The sequence below is a fragment of the Epinephelus lanceolatus genome, chromosome 3 (assembly GCF_041903045.1).
Source record: "Epinephelus lanceolatus isolate andai-2023 chromosome 3, ASM4190304v1, whole genome shotgun sequence".
NCBI lineage: Eukaryota > Metazoa > Chordata > Actinopteri > Perciformes > Serranidae > Epinephelus > Epinephelus lanceolatus.
In genome coordinates, this window is record NC_135736.1 from 21559431 (window position 1) to 21578749 (window position 19319).

General features: G+C 40.3%; 1 protein-coding gene across 1 annotated transcript; it reads right to left on the reverse strand.

The window, feature by feature from the left end:
- Nucleotides 1-938: 938 nt before the first annotated feature.
- LOC117256674 (uncharacterized) lies at nt 939-17115 on the reverse strand. Its single transcript, XM_078166597.1, has 4 exons — nt 16828-17115; nt 15079-16733; nt 4054-4231; nt 939-3956 (listed from the first exon to the last, which is right to left on the reverse strand). Exons 1-4 carry the CDS (start codon nt 16997-16999, stop codon nt 2545-2547), a joined length of 3417 nt encoding a protein of 1138 aa, XP_078022723.1. The 5' UTR covers nt 17000-17115; the 3' UTR covers nt 939-2544.
- Between the last annotated feature and the right edge of the window lie 2204 nt (nt 17116-19319).

A 19319-nucleotide genomic window follows, 5' to 3' on the forward strand; every position in this document is an offset into this window, starting at 1 on the left:
TATTGAGCTTCAGGTGTGATTTGAGTAAAAAACATTTTAACCACACTCTGCAAACATGTGACTCCTCACTTCCAGGGTTCTTGTGTTTTTTGACCATGAACCAGAACTGACATGTCTCCTACTTGTTTTTAAAACACAAGGCCACTTGACTGTGTGAGATCTTATATGCCTTTTTACTTGAGACACATCAAAGTTTCTTTTCCTGCAGGTCTTGGAGAGTTATGACTTCTCACCTGTGTGGATTCTCATGTGGGTCGTCAGGCTACTTTTACATCTCAAAGCATTCTCACATGTTGTCCAAGTAAATGGCTTCTCACCTGTGTGGATTGTGTGTGATGTTTGAAATGTTACTCTGATCGTCAGTGGGACAAAAGAAATCCCGTGCTAACAAAGATATCGTGGTTTTTTTTAACTTTACTAAAATCATTAAGGGTTCATTTTCTGAAGTCAGCTGCTGTAGTGTACCTCCTCTAAATGTGGTCCGGCCAAACTGAGCTCTGGTCAACCTGCATTCTGATCGCGGTGGCTTCTGCGTGCATCTACACCTCCAGTAACATTGCATTTTTCTTCATTCAGTCTACAGGCACAGATCACAGATGTAACAGGCACAAGGTAAAAACAGTTTTGCCCACATTCTGCTGTCACTGTTGACAAGTTGCTCATATGCACCAAAGAACGCGGTGTCTGCAGATATAACCAAGGTAAATTTCAGACTTTTTAAGACATTTGTAATCCCACCTTATATGGAATTTAAAACCATCTCATGGCTGTCATACATGCAATTTATTATTGCAATATTCAGAGAATTACAGCAAGGAAAAAAAAATATTTTTCTTCGGTCTGTACAATGATTGTAAACTGTCATTGGGTCTGTCAGGCTGGAGAAATGTTCACAGTAATGTGACCAAAGATATCTAATACCCATTGAATCTGAATTTAAGACAATTTTAAACTTTTTAAGGCCTTATATTAAGAAAACTTTAAATCATTTCAAAGGACCCGTAGACACCCTGACAAAAGATCACAGTAACAGGACAAATCTTCTGGGATCAGTTTATTACTGTGCTCACTGCAAAATCAGACATACTTTTAATTACAGGTTCTGCTAACATTTTCATGGACAATATTTCCAAACTTCTTCAGGACTTTTCAAGGACTCATGAAGATTTTTTTTCTTACCCCACTTGCCCAGCGGTTTTCAAACATCAGATTCAAACTCTATGTAAACATAAATGGCACACAGGAAGGGAGAGACAAACTGAGGGAGAAAATGACAAAACAATAACAACAGCAATTGAATATAAAGAATATGCAATAGGTGTATTTCTTGACCTGAAAAAAGCTTTTGACACTGCTGATCACAGCTTATTATTAAAAAAGTTATTTTAATATGGAATTAGAGGGGTTGCTTTAACATGGGTAAGTAGTTACCTGAAAAATAGAAGTCAATATGTTCATATTTATAACGTCAACTCTAATCTGAAGGATGTCACATGTGGGGTTCCACAGGGATCTGTTCTGGCACCATTGCGATTTATATTATACATCAATGAAATATGTGTAATCTCCAAAATAATGAAAACAGTATTATTTGCAGATAATATAAAGATGATATAAAGCTAAAAATCAGTCACTGCCACAAAATATTCAGAATTTGTTCCAAGCAAGAGACAAACACCACAACTTGAGAGGACTGGATATGTTCAATAAACCCTTGGTAAGAACCAATTCCAAATATCACAGCATCACAGTCCAAGGAGTCAAAATATGGAATTAATGTAGAGATGAAATGAAAAACAGCAGCACTTTAAACAAATTTAAAAGATTGTTCAAAAACAGTAGATTGTATGAATATGAAGCACAGCTGGCATAGGAAGTATCTTCCTTCCATGGGTATCCAATCCACACTACAACTAGGTTTTCTCATATCACTTACATATAGTCAGAATCAGAAGTATTCCAGCTCGCATTTGTGATTGTATTTCTTTGATTATGTATGTATGCATGCTAATATGCATCTCTGAATCTATATTTAATTGTAGCAACATTACTTGAAATAAGGGGTAGGTCAAGATAAGTGCATAACTTCTACCTACTCCTTTTCGAACGCTACCCCTGTTACTATGATTATTTTTTTTATTTTATTTTGTATGACTGATTACCTTATTGATCACCTACGTATTGTTCTATTTTATTTATGTTTGAAATAAAGATTCTAAAGAAAATAAAAGATGGTAAACAAACACTGTCACACATCGACGCATATTAAAGCTACATTAAGACGCCAGCTGCAGAAAATGAATTTGCCATTATGTTACATTATATGGAGGGTTATCCACTGAAATCATTCTAATAATTTCATTATACACAAACAAGTTCTGTGACTTATAATGATTTTGACTAATTCCATGACTTTTCCAGGTTTTCCATGACTCCTGCAAGTATAAAATTCAAACTTTAAAGCAGTCTCCTCCTTTTGTTCTTTATCTCACTAGTTTAACTTTTCCAGACCTGCAATTTCAATTAAAATTCAGGATTTGGACTTCACTCCCCACTTTTCTTAGCATGCTTTATGGAAGAGGCCTCTGAAAGCTCTGTCACATGTTTTGCATCTAAACAGTCTCTCTCCTGTATATGTGTGACATCAACTGGAACCTCTGTGCTCAAGTGATGCACCTTTACACCTGTGTGCGTTCTCATGTGGGCTGTCAAGTGACCGACAGTTCTGAAAGCTCTCCCACATGTTTTGCAAGTATAGGGCTTCTCCCCTGTGTGAGTCCGCATGTGGATTAACAAGACACTATTACGTCCGAAAGCTCTCCCACATACGTTACAAGTATGTGGCTTCTCACCTGTGTGAGTCCTCATGTGGACTAACAAGTCACCATTACGTCCGAAAGCTCTCCCACATACGTTACAAGTATGTGGCTTCTCACCTGTGTGAGTCCTCATGTGGACTAACAAGTGACCATTACGTCCGAAAGCTCTCCCACATACGTTACAAGTATGTGGCTTCTCACCTGTGTGAGTCCTCATGTGGAGTAACAAGACACCATTACGTCCAAAAGCTCTCCCACATACGTTACAAGTGTACGGCTTCTCACCTGTGTGAGTCCTCATGTGGAGTAACAAGACACCATTACGTCTGAAAGCTCTCCCACATACGTCACAAGTATACGGCTTCTCACCTGTGTGAGTCCTCATGTGGACTAACAAGACACTATTATGTCCGAAAGCTCTCCCACATACATTACAAGTATGTGGCTTCTCACCTGTGTGAGTCCTCATGTGGACTAACAAGACATATTTACGTCCGAAAGCTCTCCCACATACATTACAAGTATGTGGCTTCTCACCTGTGTGGCTGTTCAGGTGTCTCTGCAACTTTGACTTGCACTCAAAAACTTTCCCACATACCTCACATTTTAAAGGCTTTTTACCTGTATTTAAGTTGATCACAGCAGAGGTGTGTGGACTGTTACTGTTAATTTCACTTTCATGATGTCTTTTCTCTGCTTGAAGCTCTGTGTTTCTAGTTGATCCTGAGTCTCCATGCTGGTATTCTTCCTCATCTTGGCTCTCAGCTACATGAGAGTTGTGAGAGAGCAGCTGGTGGTCACTGGTTGCTTCTGATATCACAGAGCTTATAACTGGTATGATGACGACAGACTCTTTCTCTGCTGCACTTTGAGTGTCGTCATGAATGAAGTCCACAGTCTGATCTTCACTGTGCTCACTTTCCTCATCAACAGGAGTCAACATAAAGCCATCAGTCTCCTGCTTCAGTACAAGCTGCTCTCCTGCCTGACTGCTGCACACTTCCTCCTCTTCCTCTTCCTCTTTAATCTGTGGAGGCTCTGGGTGCTCTTGGTCCACACTGGACTTCCTCTCCTCAATACAGAGCTGCTGCTCAGGGACAACCTCCTCCTCCTTACACACATGTTGCTGTGGGAGCTCTGGAGGGACACACAACAACACCAACAGCATACTAATGTGATGCTACAGCAAATATACAGACATGGCAGTAAATTAGTTAAATTAGGTTTCACCCACCTGTCCTGTGTAACTTTATTTCAGGCTTCAAAACGATATCCAACAGTCTGCGCTGACGATCGATCTCTTCCTCGTACTCGACGATGGTTCTTATAAAAACTCCCAATATTTCTTCAGCAGCAGCAGTTAGTCGCTCGTTGACAAACTCTCTCAAAGACTCAGCTGAACACATTGTTGTCTAATGTAGGCTACAGTAAATGTGGCTCGAGGTTTAACTCATAGAGTAACCTCCCGAAGTTAACTCAGTCATTTGGGAAACGCGACTGCCGCCTTTGTCTTGTTTACTTCTGCCGGATGTTACGCTTCTTCTTCTTCTTCTTGGAGTTTAACGGCGGTTGGCCACCTTTACAACGGGCATTACCGCCACCTTCTGACCCGGGCGTGGGTCAGGCTCCAATAACCCTACTTGCTCATTTCCTTGCCCTAAGTAAATAAATAGAAATAAATTGTTTAACTAACTAACTAAATAAATAAATAAATAAAATAAAAACTAAATTAATTAATTGGATGTTACACTTCTTCTTCTTCTAACATCCAATTAATTAATTGGATGTTACACTTCTTCTTCTTCTTTCTATTTAATGGCGGATTGTAAGCCAAAGAGCATGGATACCAAGAGGCGAAGCTCCGTTGAATTTTTGCCAACAGCCACTAGGGGCGCTGCCGCCATTTTGGACTGTTGAGCTTGGACTGTTGCGCCCAGACAATATGCAAGATGTCAAGGAGAAAGGAGAAAAAAAGTAAAATAAAAAAGTGTAGTGCAATTAACTGCAACAACTATCAGTGGAACACCCCGCACCTGGCCTTCCACCGTTTCCCGAAGGATCCCGACAGGTAAGAACTCCTGGGGTGTAAGTTTTGAAGTGTTTTAATATCAATTTAATATGCCAGTTTTGGAGGGAAGGTAAATATAAAATACATATATATATATATATATATATATATATATATATATATATATATATACATATATATGTATTTTTATATTTATACATATGTGTGTTACCTTCCCTCTATATATATGTATATATATATATATATATATATATATATATATATATACATATACAGTACAGGCCAAAAGTTTGGACACACCTTCTCATTCAATGCATTTTCTTTATTTTCATGACTATTTACATTGTAGATTCTCACTGAAGACATCAAAACTATGAATGAACACATGTGGAGTTATGTACTTAACAAAAAAAGGTGAAATAACTGAAAACATGTTTTATATTCTAGTTTCTTCAAAATAGCCACCCTTTGCTCTGATTACTGCTTTGCACACTCTTGGCATTCTCTCCATGAGCTTCAAGAGGTAGTCACCTGAAATGGTTTTCCAACAGCCTTGAAGGAGTTCCCAGAGGTGTTTAGCACTTGTTGGCCCCTTTGCCTTCACTCTGCGGTCCAGCTCACCCCAAACCATCTCGATTGGGTTCAGGTCCGGTGACTGTGGAGGCCAGGTCATCTGCCGCAGCACTCCATCACTCTCCTTCTTGGTCAAATAGCCCTTACACAGCCTGGAGGTGTGTTTGGGGTCATTGTCCTGTTGAAAAATAAATGATCGTCCACCTAAACGCAAACCTGATGGGATGGGATGGCATGTCGCTGCAGGATGCTGTGGTAGCCATGCTGGTTCAGTGTGCCTTCAATTTTGAATAAATCCCCAACAGTGTCACCAGCAAAACACCCCCACACCATCACACCTCCTCCTCCATGCTTCACAGTGGGAACCAGGCATGTGGAATCCATCCGTTCACCTTTTCTGCGTCTCACAAAGACACGGCGGTTGGAACCAAAGATCTCAAATTTGGACTCATCAGACCAAAGCACAGATTTCCACTGGTCTAATGTCCATTCCTTGTGTTTCTTGGCCCAAACAAATCTCTTCTGCTTGTTGCCTCTCCTTAGCAGTGGTTTCCTAGCAGCTATTTGACCATGAAGGCCTGATTGGCGCAGTCTCCTCTTAACAGTTGTTCTAGAGATGGGTCTGCTGCTAGAACTCTGTGTGGCATTCATCTGGTCTCTGATCTGAGCTACTGTTAACTTGCCATTTCTGAGGCTGGTGACTCGGATGAACTTATCCTCAGAAGCAGAGGTGACTCTTGGTCTTCCTTTCCTGGGTTGGTCCTCATGTGTGCCAGTTTCGTTGTAGCGCTTGATGGTTTTTGCGACTCCACTTGGGGACACATTTAAAGTTTTTGCAATTTTCCGGACTGACTGACCTTCATTTCTTAAAGTAATGATGGCCACTCGTTTTTCTTTAGTTAGCTGATTGGTTCTTGCCATAATATGAATTTTAACAGTTGTCCAATAGGGCTGTCGGCTGTGTATTAACCTGACTTCTGCACAACACAACTGATGGTCCCAACCCCATTGATAAAGCAAGCAATTCCACTAATTAACCCTGATAAGGCACACCTGTGAAGTGGAAACCATTTCAGGTGACTACCTCTTGAAGCTCATGGAGAGAATGCCAAGAGTGTGCAAAGCAGTAATCAGAGCAAAGGGTGGCTATTTTGAAGAAACTAGAATATAAAACATGTTTTCAGTTATTTCACCTTTTTTTGTTAAGTACATAACTCCACATGTGTTCATTCATAGTTTTGATGCCTTCAGTGAGAATCTACAATGTAAATAGTCATGAAAATAAAGAAAATGCATTGAATGAGAAGGTGTGTCCAAACTTTTGGCCTGTACTGTATATATGTATGGCCTCTTGGACCATTTATATCAGAACTGATTACTGCTTTAGCATTAAAATATATCATATTAAAATAGCCTATATTATTATTATTATTATTACTGTCCCCTTACTGTACAAACTGTAAATAAATCTTTATTCCTGACTATGTGACGTCACCATTAATGTGTTTCTAGTTAAAATATTGATTTTTATTTTTATTTTTTGGTAGATTGGCTTATGGGGTGATCTTGAAGGAGTAATTAACTTAATCTTCTCATAAGTGGATGTAATATGTAGAGATGCCTTCTCGGCCGTTTTTCTTCTTTTTTTTTTTTTTAAGTCTATATTTTGCTTTACAAAAACGTGAAAAAGCAGCTGTGACCAAGCTATCACGAGGTGAGTAGCATTGTAAGCATAGGCTAATTAATAGCAAAATACTTCAGATTGTCTGTGTGTTTTTGTATGCAAGCGGGTCTGCTGCGGTCTGCTGACAGTCCAAAATGGCGGCGATAGGACGAAACCATGAGTCTGTTGCTATGGGGTGTTCTATTGAGCTTCGCCTCTTGGTATCCATGCTCTTTGGTTCAGGTGCATACCACTACCTACTGTAAAAGAGTGTGTGAACAAGTCTTCCCTGATTATGTTTGCTGACTGTAAACTTTCCACCATAGCCACAGAGTCTGTACATACCACCACCCTGTCCTGTCTGACCTCCTCCACCCACTGTAGGCTGATAATTGCTGCCACCATTTCTGCTGTGAATACTGACAAGTGATCTGACAGGCGCCTTGACATTCGTACTCCAAACTCCTGAATGTACACCCCTGCTCCCCCACACCCCTTTGGGTTCTTAGAGCCATCTGTTAACTTGATTTTAGTGAGAAACATTCTGAACTCAGAAGTAGTTTTCTGTCATCCCCTTCATTCAATCCCTCATTTGATGAACACAGTGTAAGCAGATGTTTCAAAAGTTGTAAACCTAAAAAAGCCCAGGTCCAGATAAACTACATAGTTGGTTGCTTTTAGTCTGTGCAGAGCAGCTGGGCTATATTTTTAATAATATTAATATTTTTAAATCATCAATTACGCAACAGAAAGTACCATCCTTGTGGAAGCAGTCCACTGTAGTACCTGTGGCAAAATGTAACCAACCCAGAGCTCTTAGTGATTTCAGGCCTGTTGCTTTGACCTCCTTGGTCATGAAAGCATTTGAAAAACTAGTGAAATTAGAGCTCCTCACTAAGACTGAATGCTGTCTGGACCCTCTCCAATTTGCAAATAGAAATGGGAGGAGTGTTCAAGATGCTGCTATCACCTTACTTAATTTGCTTTTTAAAAACCTGAAGGGAGCAAGAACCACGCTAGGCTGCTTTTTGTTAACTTCTCATCAGCCTTTAACACTATCCAGCCACATATGCTTGTTGAGAAGCTAGTTAGCAACTTTAGCTTAGATCCAAGCTTTGCTGGCTGGGTCCTTGACTTCCTTACAAATAGAATTCAGAGAGTTAAGGTGAATGGTAAATTGTCTGACACACTTACTTCCTCCACTGGCTCGCCCCAAGGATGTGTACTTTCTCCCCTTTTATATATTCTGTACACAAATGAGTGTCGTAGCTGCCATGCTGACAGACATATCATTAAGTTTGCTGATGATTCAGTTATTGTCAGCCTCATTGGGGATGATGAAGTCAGTCATGGTCCAGTTGTCAACGATTTTGTTTCATGGTGTGATAATGCTTTTTTACAACTGAATGTCACTAAAACTAAAGACATGTGTATCTATTTTAGGAGATCTCCCCCAGCTCCACAGTGCAGTGTTGTCAAGGGTGATGCAGTGGAGTTTGTTACCAACTATAAATATCTGGGCACTCTGATCGATAATAAGCTGAAACTTCACTGCAATACTGAAGTGCTGTGCAGGAAAGGCAAGCAAAGACTGTTTTGTTTGAGAAAACTTGCCAAATTTCAAATTGATAAGACCCTGAAGTCTCTGTTCTATAGAGCATTCATTGAATCAGTGTTATCATTTTCTATTGTTAGCTGGTACAGTAACCTGGGAATCAAAGAGAAAAATGCCCTTGACAAAATTGTAAAGGTGGCGAGTATGATCGTGGGAGTGCAGTTCAGCAATCTGAATCAAATTTTTAACATGCAGGTGCTGAACAAAGCTACATGTATTCACTGTCAGAACGACCATCCCCTTAACACAGAGTACAAGATGTTGCCTTCTGGTCTGCGCCTGTGTGTTCCTACAGCCACAAGGAACGGGTATAAAAACTCCTTCATCCCAGTCTCTATTCAAGCCCTGAATGATGTCAGCAGAAGGAAGTAGTCACTGTTAGGTATGTGGACGTGGGGGCACATACAGAAGATAATAGACCAGACATGGTATTTTACTTTTTATTTTATTTTTATTTTAAGGATAGGGATAGGAGGTGGTGTTGTTTTGGACGACAGCATTGATTTAGATATGTCATTGTCGTGGCTTGTCTACTCATTCTGTACTCATATACATACATACATATATATATATATGTATGTATGTATATATATGTATTTCTCACATTCATGATCATGTTCGTGTACTCATACATGTATTTATTGTTGTAGGGTTAGGTAGGTGGCAAATTGATTATAGTATGAAATGTCTTTGAGGTGATCTGTGCTTGTGAATATTGTTAGATGTTTGCTGTTTTTTAAGATTTTACTTGTCTGTTGCATGTTTCTATGTGTAGTTTTGTCATTTCTATGCCTGCTGCAACCCAAATTGCCCATCCGGGACAATAATAAAGTGAACTGAACTGAACTAAATATTTTGACATATTTCTCAGGTAATCACGTGTTTTCTCCCCCACTTCATTCAGTCAAGATCTTAACATTTATATCCACCTTTGCCTCAGGGTACATCCATGGGGGAATCGCACTAACTGGACTGGGCTGTTTGAATTCTAGTGCATCCAATCCATACTTTCTGGCCCATTCATTCCCTGTCCATCCAAACCCACTACTCTGGAACTTGGAATATTCCCAACAGTCCTGTATTACTTGAGCTGCGGGGTTCTTTTCCCTACTTCCTTTAAGCTTAATCCAATAAGCTAATGATACTTTCTCTCTCTGTAACTCTAAAGGTGTCTCTCCTGCTTCAATTAAGAGAGCATTAATGGGAGTTGTCGTCATGGCTCCTGTGCATATACGTAAAGCTCTGCACTGTAATCTGTCCATTTTTTGCAATGTTGTCTGAGCTGCTGCCCCATATATTATACATCTATAGTCTAGTGTCGACCTCATAAGTGCCCTATATATGTCAAGTAATGCCTGTTTGTCTGCCCCACAATCACATCCGGCCACCGCTTTCAATAAGTTTATGACTTTTTTACATTTTGTTTCTATGTATTCCACGTTTTTTCCATGTATATTTATTATCTAGCCATAGACCCAGATACTTAAATTCAGACACCATCTCTAATGGCTGCCCATACGTTTTAACTTTTCTACCTCAATTTTTCTCTTATTTGTGAACACCATATAACAGGACTTATTTACTGACATCTTAAATGGATGTTACACTAGTAAGTTCCCACAGTGAAATACATGAGGTTTTCATGTGTTCCACTTCCAATGGTTGGCAATTATAATTTCTAATATCAGTGTCCGGGCTGTAACAAGTAGTCTCAATGTCATTGGTGGCTCATAAAAAGGCAGCAATAACTACATGGGTGTCCTTTTTTTTTGGTGTTAAAAGGTCCCATATAATGCTTATTCATAGGTTCATACTTGTATTTGGGGTTTCTACTAGAACCTGTTTTCACGCTTTAATTAAATAACATATATTATATTCCTCAAACTGTCAACCTGAATGTACTCGTATTCAACCTCACCCAGTCTCCTACTTGTTTTTAAAACACAAGGCCACTTGACTGTGTGAGATCTTATATGCCTTTTTACTTGAGACACATCAAAGTTTCTTTTCCTGCAGGTATTGGAGAGTTATGACTTCTCACCTGTGTGGATTCTCATGTGGGTCATCAGCAGGGGCAAAAATCCCATTTCATAAGGCCCGTTTCCACTGAAGAAGTTCCTGGTACTATTTGGGGGGCAGGAACTACTACAGGAACGTCTTCTCGCTCGGCCCTCTCAACCGCCATGTCTCCACTGAGGGAGCATAGTAGGAGAAAGGTTCCTGTAAAGTTACCGGGCTCTGTATGTGACGTAATCGTTGCGTGACCATTTTGACCAGGGCGATGTAGGGACGCCGTTAGCCGTTAGCCGTTAGCCGTTAGCAGTGTCTGTAATAACTCCGGTCATGGTCCGTGAAAAAAATATTTTTTCCAGCGGATGTTTTAGTTACAATATGATTGAGCTAACTGGAGTAGTTTCATGTTGTATCTGACAACGGGATGCTTTTAGCAGATGACGTCCTGATGTTAGCTTTGCTGCTGCTGTTGGCTGTCCCTGTCAGCTGATGCTTTCTAGGCATCGTGATTTCCCAAAACTGAATAAATACCACACATAGCAACACAAAACTGCTTTGCTAGCTCAATCATGTTGTAACTAAGATATCCGCTGGAAAAAAAAAAATTTCACGGACCGTTTATTGACTTATTACAGACTCCACTAACAGCTAACGGTTAGCCAAGCTAATCTACGATAACCATGTTGTTATTTACAAAACGCCACATCCTGCCTTGAGTATATCCAATCAGCAGCATAGTCGCACGTAATGACCGCTCCTCGTCAGTTAAACTGCACATCTTTCATGTTTGTCTCACTGACAGGTGGAGAGCCTACAAACAGGTACCCATTAGCTACGAGCCGCTCCACCACTGACTGCTCTTGTCCTGTCCTCTCCCTCTTCTTTCTCTCCTGTCCTCTCTGAGCTTAATCATTAGCTTTTAGCTTAGCAGCACTTGTAATTGAGTAGGCTTTTGAACAATGCAGACAGTTTATATTATCAGCCTGGACCTGGGGCTTGTTGTCACAGTAAATGGATGTGTTGTAACTTGTGTAAGTTAAACTGTGTCTGTGTGAGTGAACATCTTACCCTGCGATGCGGGCAGCGGGTCCAGCCACACGCTGCTACTGCTGTCAAGTAGCCCCGCTTGTTGAAAAGAGTGTGGGATATACCACTACTAGAAATGGGAGGGGGGGACTAAATCTTTTAAGATTTAAATAGCACATTATTGCGCGATTATAATGAGCACCGCTTACATTGTGCTTTCAATAAATACTACTGCATTGTTTAAAAATTATTAATTGTGTTTCAAATTATTCTAGGGGGAGGGGCAGCTTTACTGAAGGGGGAGTCATATCCCCCCTGTCCCCCCCGGGATTTCCGCCCCTGGTCGTCAGGCTACTTTTACATGATAAAGTATTCTCACATGTTGTGCAAGTAAATGGCTTCTCACCTGTGTGGATTGTGTGTGATGTTTGAAATGTTACTCTGATCGTCAGTGGGACAAAAAAAATCCCGTGCTAACAAAGTTATCTTTTTTTTTTAACTTTACTAAAATCATTAAAGGGTTCATTTTCTGAAATCAGCTGCTGTAGTGTACCTCCTCTAAATGTGATCCGGCCAAACTGAGCTCTGGTCAACCTGCATTCTGATTGCGGTGGCTTCTGCGTGCAGAAGCATTGCATTTTTCCTCATTCAGTCTACAGGCACAGATCACAGATTTAACAGGCACAAGGTAAAAACAGTTTTTCCCACATTCTGGTGTCACTGTTGACAAGTTGCTCATATGCACCAAAGAACACGGTGTCTGCAGATATAACCAAGGTAAATTTCAGACTTTTTAAGACATTTTTAATCCCACCGTATATGGAATTTAAAACCATCTCATGGCTGTCATACATGCAATTTATTATTGCAATATTCGGAGAAATACAGCAAGGAAAAAAAAATATTTTTCTTCGGTCTGTACAATGATTGTAAACTGTCATTGGGTCTGTCAGGCTGGAGAAATGTTCACAGTAATGTGACCAAAGATGTTTAATACCCATTGAATCTGAATTTAAGACAATTTTAAACTTTTTAAGGCCTTATATTAAGAAAACTTTAAATCATTTCAAAGGACCCGTAGACACCCTGACAAAAGATCACAGTAACAGGACAAATCTTCTGGGATCAGTTTATTACTGTGCTCACTGCAAAATCAGACATACTTTTAATTACAGGTTCCGCTCACATTTTCATGGACAATATTTCCAAACCTTTTCATGACTTTTCAAGGACTCATGAAGATTTTTTTTTTCTTTCCCCACTTTCCCGGGGGTTTTCAAACATCAGATTCAAACTCTATGTAAACATAATTGGCACACAGGAAGGGAGAGACAAACTGAGGGAGAAAATGACAAAACAATAACAACAGCAATTGAAAATAAAGAATATGCAGTAGGTGTATTTCTTGACCTGAAAAAGCTTTTGACACTGTTGATCACAACTTATTATTAAAAAAGTTATTTAAATATGGAATTAGAGGGGTTGCTTTAACATGGGTAAGTAGTTACCTGAAAAATAGAAGTCAACAGGGTCCACTGTTCCACAGGGATCTGTTCTGGGACCATTGCAATTTATATTATACATCAATGAAATATGTAATCTCCAAAATAATGAAAACAGTATTATTTGCAGATGACACCAACTCATTGTGCTGTGGCAACAACTTGGAACAGCTTCTGGATGATGTGGAAAATGATTTAAAAAAACTAAAGAGTTGGTTTGACTACAATAAACTAACACTGAATTTTCTTTCTCTAATAAAATTTCTTGGAGGAATAACTGATAATAAACTATGCTGGAAACCACACATTAATTATATTAAAAACAAAATATCAAAACCAGTTGCAATCCTTTACAAAGTTAAAGATCTCGTGTGTCAAAAGTCATTATACCTTCTGTACTGCTCATTTATACTTCCATACATAACTTACTGTGTGGAGGTGTGGGGGAACACGTACAGTGCCAACACCAAACCAATATTTACACTACAAAAAAGAGCGATAAGAATAGTAAACAAGACCACCTACAGTGAACCGTCAAATCTACTCTTCATCAAACTAAAAACACTCAAATCTAAGGATTTAGTCGACCTCAAAACTGCACAGATTATGTATAAAGATAAAAATCAGTCATTGCCACAAAATATTCAGAATTTGTTCCAAGCAAGAGACAAACACCACAACTTGAGAGGACTGAACATGTTCAATAAACCCTTGGTAAGAACCAATTCCAAATATCACAGCATCACGCTCAATATTTACCTCTGTTACTATGATTGGTTTTTTTTAAATTTTATTTTGAATGACTGATTACCTTATTGATCACCTACAGTCTGTTCTATTTTTATTTATGTTCGAATGTGTGTGCTGCGTTCTTGTCCAGAACGCAGCAGCCCGCCTCCTCACTGGAAAGCGTAAACGCAAACACATCACACCAATCTTGGCCTCGCTCCACTGGCTTCCAGTGCGTTTTAGAATTGATTTGAAGATTTTATTGATTGTTTTTAAAGCCCTAAATGGGCTGGCACCCCCTTATTTAACCGAACTCCTGCACTTTCATGCTCCCTCCAGAGCCTTAAGATCGGCCAGTCAGCTATTACTGGCTACTCCTAGGACTCGGCTGAAGACCAGACGTGACAGAGCCTTTGGGGCGGCTGCCCCTAGGCTCTGGAATAGCCTGCCCCTGCGCATTAGGTCTGCCCAGACCCTAGAGGTTTTTAAATCTTTTCTGAAAACCCACTTCTTCTCTCAGGCTTTTAACTCAGGTTGACCTGGACACCCAAACATTTTATCTTATTTTTATCTTATTTTATAACTCTTGTATTTTATTTTATTGTATTGTATTTTATGTATCTTATGGTTATTATTGTGGTGTACTATTAGGTACCTCATTGTATTTGCTTGTTTATTTCTATCAACCTGTTCAGCACTTTGGTCAACCTTGGTTGTTTTAAATGTGCTTCATAAATAAAGTTTGAGTTGAGTTGAGAAATAAAGATTCTTAAAAAAGAAAAAAAGAAAAAAGATGGTAAACAAACATTGTCACACATAGACGCATATTAAAGCTACATTAATACGCCAGCTGCAGAAAATGAATTTGCCATTATGTTACATTATATGGAGGGTTATCCACTGAAATCATTCTAATAATTTCATTATACACAAACAAGTTCTGTGACTTATAATGATTTTGACTAATTCCATGACTTTTCCAGGTTTTCCATGACTTCTGCAAGTATAAAATTCAAACTTTAAAGCAGTCTCCTCCTTTTGTTCTTTATCTCACTAGTTTAACTTTTCCAGACCTGCAATTTCAATTAAAATTCAGGATTTGGACTTCACTCCCCACTTTTCTTAGCATGCTTTATGGAAGAGGCCTCTGAAAGCTCTGCCACATGTTTTGCATCTAAACAGTCTCTCTCCTGTATATGTGTGACTTCAACTGGAACCTCTGTGCTCAAGTGATGCACCTTTACACGTGTGTGGGTTCTTATGTGGACTGTCAAGTTACTGGCAGTTCTGAAGTGTCTCCCACATGTTTTGCAAGTATACGGCTTCTCCCCTGAATGAGTCCTCATGTGGATTAACAAGGCACTATTACGTCCGAAAGCTTTCCCACATACGTTACAAATATGTGGCTTCTCACCTGTGTGAGTCCTCATGTGGACTATCAAGTCACCATTACGTCCGAAAGCTCTCCCACATACGTTACAAATATGTGGCTTCTCACCTGTGTGGGTTCTCATGTGGGCTGTCAAGTGACTGACAGTTCTGAAGTGTCTCCCACATGTTTTGCAAGTATACGGCTTCTCACCTGTGTGAGTCCTCATGTGAACTAACAAGTCACCATTACATCCGAAAGCTTTCCCACATACGTTACAAGTATGTGGCTTCTCACCTGTGTGAGTCCTCATGTGGTCTAAAAAGTGACCATTATATCTGAAAGCTCTCCCACATGTTTTGCAAGTATACGGCTTCTCACCTGTGTGAGTCCTCATGTGGACTAACAAGGCACTATTACGTCCGAAACCTTTCCCACATACGTTACAAGTATGTGGCTTCTCACCTGTGTGAGTCCTCATGTGGACTAACAAGTCACCATTACGTCTGAAAGCTTTCCCACATACGTTACAAGTATGTGGCTTCTCACCTGTGTGAGTCCTCATGTGGACTAACAAGTCACCATTACGTCCGAAAGCTTTCCCACATACGTTACAAGTATACGGCTTCTCACCTGTGTGAGTCCTCATGTGGACTAACAAGTGACCATTACGTCCAAAAGCTCTCCCACATACGTTACAAGTATACGGCTTCTCACCTGTGTGAGTCCTCATGTGGACTAACAAGACACCATTACATCCGAAAGCTCTCCCACATACATCACAAGTATACGGCTTCTCACCTGTGTGGCTGTTCAGGTGTCTTTGCAATTTTGACTTGCACTCAAAAACTTTCCCACATACGTCACATTTTAAAGGCTTTTTACCTGTATTTAAGTTGATCACAGCAGAGGTGTGTGGACTGTTACTGTTAATTTCACTTTCATGATGTCTTTTCTCTGCTTGAAGCTCTGTGTTTCTAGTTGATCCTGAGTCTCCATGCTGGTATTCTTCCTCATCTTGGCTCTCAGCTACATGAGAGTTGTGAGAGAGCAGCTGGTGGTCACTGGTTGGTATCACAGAGCTTATAACTGGTATGATGACGACAGACTCTTTCTCTGCTGCACTTTGAGTGTCGTCATAAATGAAGTCCAGAGTCTGATCTTCACTGTGCTCACTTTCCTCATCAGCAGGAGTCAACATAAAGCCATCAGTCTCCTGCTTCAGTACAAGCTGCTCTCCCTCCTGACTGCTGCACACTTCCTCCTCTTCCTCTTCCTCTTTAATCTGTGGAGGCTCTGGGTGCTCTTGGTCCACACTGGACTTCCTCTCCTCAATACAGAGCTGCTGCTCAGGGACAACCTCCTCCTCCTTACACACGTGTTGCTGTGGGAGCTCTGGAGGGACACACAACACCAACAGCATACTAATGTGATGCTACAGCAAATATACAGACATGGCAGTAAATTAGTTAAATCAAGTTTCACCCACCTGTCCTGTGTAACTTTATTTCAGGCTTCAAAACGATATCCAACAGTCTGCGCTGACGATCGATCTCTTCCTCGTACTCGACGATGGTTCTTTGAAAAACTCCCAATATTTCTTCAGCAGCAGCAGTTAGTCGCTCCTTGACAAACTCTCTCAAAGACTCAGCTGAACACATTGTTGTCTAATGTAGGCTACAGTAAATGTGGCTCGAGGTTTAAATCATAGAGTAACCTCCCGAAGTTAACTCAGTCATTTGGGAAACGTGACTGCCGCCTTTTTCTTGTTTACTTCCGCCGGATGTTACACTTCTTCTTCTTTCTATTTAATGGCGGATTGCAAGCAACGTTCATGTGCATACCGCCACCTACTGTACAAGAGTGTGTAGCCTCATATCCCCGCCTTTACATTCTGCCCATCAATCTTGACTCTGTCAGAAAGTTGAACAGTGCTTTCCTCACATCTCTGATCTTATCTCCTTCTCCCTCTGTCCCTAATATTCCAGCCAGACTCCACTCACGCCGTGCTGCTCTCACTCTCCTCTGCAGCCTCTCTCTCTCTCTGATGCATACTTTACACAGTACATTATTATATGTTCCACATTTTCCATCACACCACATCTCTCACATTTGTCAGTATTCTTTTTCCCCATTACATTCATTATATCATTCGGACCAGTATGACCGACTCTAAGCCTCATCATGACAATTTCCTCTCTTCTGTTCCTTTCTTTAAAGATTTTTGTCATGACTGATTTTTGTATGTTATAATAGTATTTTCTTCCTTTCTGGTCATATTCCCATCTTTTTGCCATATTTCCAAGCCTTTTGCTTTAATAATTGCTTTACCATCTCCTTTTCCATAAGGTACTGTGACTGTTATATTCTTTTCTAGTGCCCTTTTTGCTAGGTCATCAGCAGCCTCATTTCCCTTCAAACCTGTGTGTGCTGGCACCCAGCAGAACTGGACCTCAGTGCCACCCTTGTGAAGCCTGAGCAAACGATGCTGTATCTCAATGAACAAGTCTTCCCTGATTATGTTTGCTGACTGTAAACTTTCCACCATAGCCACAGAGTCTGTACATACCACCACCCTGTCTGGTCTGACCTCCTCCACCCACTGTAGGCTGATAATTGCTGCCACCATTTCTGCTGTGAATACTGACAAGTGATCTGACAGGTGCCTTGACATTCGTACTCCAAACTCCTGTACACCCCTGCTCCCCCACACCCCTTTGGGTTCTTAGAGCCATCTGTAAACTTGATTTTAGTGAGAAACATTCTGAACTCAGAAGTAGTTTTCTGTCATCCCCTTCATTCAATCCCTCATTTGATGAACACAGTAATCAGATGTTTCAAAAGTTCAGAGGTCCAGATAAACTACATATTCGGTTGCTTTTAGTCTGTGCAGAGCAGCTGGGCTATATTTTTAATAATATTTTTAAATCATCAGTTACGCAACAGAAAGTACCATCCTTGTGGAAGCAGTCCACTGTAGTACCTGTGGCAAAATGTAACCAACCCAGAGCTCTTAGTGATTTCAGGCCTGTTGCTTTGACCTCCTTGGTCATGAAAGCATTTGAAAAACCAGTGAAATTAGAGCTCCTCACTAAGACTGATTGCTGTCTGGACCCTCTCCAATTTGCAAATAGAAACGGGAGGAGTGTTCAAGATGCTGCTATCACCTTACTTAATTTGCTTTTTAAAAACCTGAAGGGAGCAAGAACCACGCTAGGCTGCTTTTTGTTAACTTCTCATCAGCCTTTAACACTATCCAGCCACATATGCTTGTTGAGAAGCTAGTTAGCAACTTTAGCTTAGATCCAAGCTTTGCTGGCTGGGTCCTTGACTTCCTTACAAATAGAATTCAGAGAGTTAAGGTGAATGGTAAATTGTCTGACACACTTACTTCCTCCACTGGCTCGCCCCAAGGATGTGTACTTTCTCCCCTTTTATATATTCTGTACACAAATGAGTGTCGTAGCTGCCATGCTGACAGACATATCATTAAGTTTGCTGATGATTCAGTTATTGTCAGCCTCATTGGGGATGATGAAGTCGGTCATGGTCCAGTTTGACAATGATTTTGTATCATGGTGTGATAATGCTTTTTTACAACTGAATGTCACTAAAACTAAAGACATGTGTATCTATTTTAGGAGATCTCCCCCAGCTCCACAGTGCAGTGTTGTCAAGGGTGATGCAGTGGAGTTTGTTACCAACTATAAATATCTGGGCACTCTGATCGATAATAAGCTGAAACTTCACTGCAATACTGAAGTGCTGTGCAGGAAAGGCAAGCAAAGACTGTTTTGTTTGAGAAAACTTGCCAAATTTCAAATTGATAAGACCCTGAAGTCTCTGTTCTATAGAGCATTCATTGAATCAGTGTTATCATTTTCTATTGTTAGCTGGTACAGTAACCTGGGAATCAAAGAGAAAAATGCCCTTGACAAAATTATAAAGGTGGCGAGTATGATCGTGGGAGTGCAGTTCAGC

Excerpts from the sequence above, each read along its gene's own strand:
- LOC117256674 (XM_078166597.1), bottom strand. The coding sequence starts at position 16,999 with ATGTGTTCAGCTGAGTCTTTGAGAGAGTTTGTCAAGGAGCGACTAACT. Across the intron at positions 16,734-16,827 it reads AATAAAGTTACACAGGACAG|AGCTCCCACAGCAACACGTG; the intron begins GTGGGTGAAACT and ends GTGTCCCTCCAG. Across the intron at positions 3,957-4,053 it reads AATAAAGTTACACAGGACAG|AGCTCCCACAGCAACATGTG; the intron begins GTGGGTGAAACC and ends GTGTCCCTCCAG.